The sequence below is a fragment of the Humulus lupulus genome, chromosome 2 (assembly GCF_963169125.1).
Source record: "Humulus lupulus chromosome 2, drHumLupu1.1, whole genome shotgun sequence".
NCBI lineage: Eukaryota > Viridiplantae > Streptophyta > Magnoliopsida > Rosales > Cannabaceae > Humulus > Humulus lupulus.
In genome coordinates, this window is record NC_084794.1 from 265,500,255 (window position 1) to 265,502,853 (window position 2,599).

The 2,599-nt window shown below is 36.3% G+C and overlaps 1 protein-coding gene across 1 annotated transcript; it reads left to right on the forward strand.

The window, feature by feature from the left end:
- Nucleotides 1-1,675: 1,675 nt before the first annotated feature.
- Nucleotides 1,676-1,978, forward strand: LOC133815457 (uncharacterized mitochondrial protein AtMg00820-like). The gene has a single exon (XM_062248296.1). The coding sequence runs from the start codon at nt 1,676-1,678 to the stop codon at nt 1,976-1,978; it is 303 nt and encodes a 100-aa protein (XP_062104280.1).
- The last annotated feature ends 621 nt before the right edge of the window (nt 1,979-2,599 follow it).

The window sequence follows — 2,599 nt, forward strand, 5'->3', positions numbered from 1 at the left end:
GTTCAACCCTCTAATTAATTAGTTCATAAATTAGAATGGGAGAATTACCATTTAACCTTTCTAATTTATTTCTTATTCCTTAAGTACCATTAATTCACTAGTGAATAATTAATCTATAATCTAATTATAGATTTGAGCTCAAAATCATTCAGTTCCAGAATTAACCCTTAAGGGAACTAATATACGATCCGTTAGGAAAGATTAGATTCCGTGTTGTTGATACATGTTCCCAGCCATCCATGATATTAAATCTCCAAAACAAAAGTCATTAGCCTCATTCTTTGAAGAGACCTTAACGAGTGAATCAAAAGATTTAATAAACATGAACAGGAGTTCATGAACACTCAGGATTTAGGTTGATCTATAAATGATCATCAGTTATGATATGAATTACAAGTCTTTATTGTTAAATGGTTTTTGGATAAAGACTTTAATTCACATCGATCCATGTCATATATAATCATATTATATAAAGCACCTTTACCGAGATGTCTTACCGCATCAATAATCCGAATCTAGATTATTTGTATCATTATGATACTCAGTAAACCGTACTTACAACTCCAATTAAAGAATTCCATAACTTTAATTTGTCGTTGTTGACCATTTTTTTTATTCATTCATGTGATCTTAATTCTCTCGTACTAATACAAGATCACATCCTCAATAATGAATATGGAATTTTTCTGATATTTACAAAATTATTCAAACAATAATTTAACAATCTAAATATGAAAATAATAATAAACCATTGTATTTATTTATTCACAAAAAAAACAAATGTCTTTACATGCTTTTAGGACACACTCCTAACATAAAGGGTGTGCAAGCTGATGGTGGAGGTGAATATAGACCTTTTGAAAAGTTTTTGAGAGATCAGGGCATCATGTTTCAACAGCCTTGCCCACATACACATGAACAAAATGGTCGTGTTGAGAGGAAGCATAGACATGTGACTGAAACTGGTTTGACTCTCCTTGCTCAATCTGGATTGGACACGTCTTATTGGTGGTATGCTTTTCAATGTGTTGTGTACTTTATCAATCGAATGCCTACCCCAGTACTTGGTAATATTAGTCCTTATGAGTGCTTATTCCACCATGTTCCTGAGTATACTATATTCAAGCCTTTTGGATGTGCTTGTTTTCCTCATCTCAGACCTTACAATCATCACAAGCTTCAGTATAGGTCTCAACAATGTATATTTTTGGGCTATTCTTCTAAACATAAGAGCTATCTCTATGAGAATGCTGCAGGCAGGAAGTTTATTGCTCAAAATGTGGTGTTTAATGAAACCTATTTTCCAGCATCTCAACCTTCATCTCCTACTCAGGTACCTTATACTCCTGTTACTTATCCTTCTGCTCAATTTTTTACCAACACTACTAAATCTGGTACTAATCACAATAATTCACCTGTTGCTATACCTGAGCATCAATCCAAAACTGCTAATGCATCTAGTTTAGCACCAGCTGCAGCAACTCTACCTCAGGATTCTCCTCCTAATCCTTCTCATTCACGTACTGAGCAGACAACAAATACATCTTCTCTGCCTTATCCCATTCATGCTGCTTCACCATCTCCTTCTCCATCGGGTTCTATTACATAAATTTTCGCTCAACCAACTCTTGAATTTGTTGCTCCTGAGCTTCTTCCGCCTCCAAGGACTCACTTTATGGTCACCAGGGCTCAAAATGGCATTTATAAACCAAAGGCCTATCTTGCAACTAAACATCCATTGCCTGAGTCGCTTCTGCCTAGTGAACCAAGGTCTACTAATCTTCGAAATCCAGCCTGGTTTGCTTCTATGCAGCAAGAATACAATGCTTTGATTGCCACATGTACTTGGGCTCTTGTACCTTATGAGCCTCATATGAGTCTCATTGGAAATAAGTGGGTCTATAGGGTGAAACTAAAGGTAGATGGGTCCTTTGACAGATTCAAATCTAGGTTGGTTGCAAAGGGGTATCTACAATAGCATGGTATTGATTATGAGGAAATTTTTAGTCCTGTGGTAAAACCAGTTACTGTTAGAATGGTTCTCACCTTGGCTGTGTCATCCAAATGGGAAGTTAGACAGTTAGATGTTTCAAATGCTTTCCTCAATGGTACTTTACAAGAGACAGTTTTCATGACTCAGCCTCAAGGCTTTGAAGATCCCTCAAATCCAACTCATGTTTGTTATCTTCACAAGGCTATCTATGGTCTTAAGCAGGCACCTCGGGCTTGGAATGACAAACTCAAACACATTTTACTTAGCTGGGGTTTTCAAGCATCTAAAGTAGATACTTCTCTCTTTATTTTTGGAACTTCTAACATCCTTGTTATTCTACTTGTTTATGTAGATGACATCTTGATTACTGGTCCCAACACTCAGTTAATTCAGAAACTAATTATTGATCTAAACACAGCCTTTGCCTTGAAGGATTTGGGTGAAGTTCACTATTTTCTTGGAGTAGAAATTCATAGAAGTTTAGAGGGAATGTACCTCTCTCAGAGTAAGTACCCAACTGACTTATTAGTCAAAGTGCATTTGGAAGGTGCTAAGAGCTGTTCTAGTCCTACCAGTAGTGTTCATAAACTTGCTCTTAATGAAGGC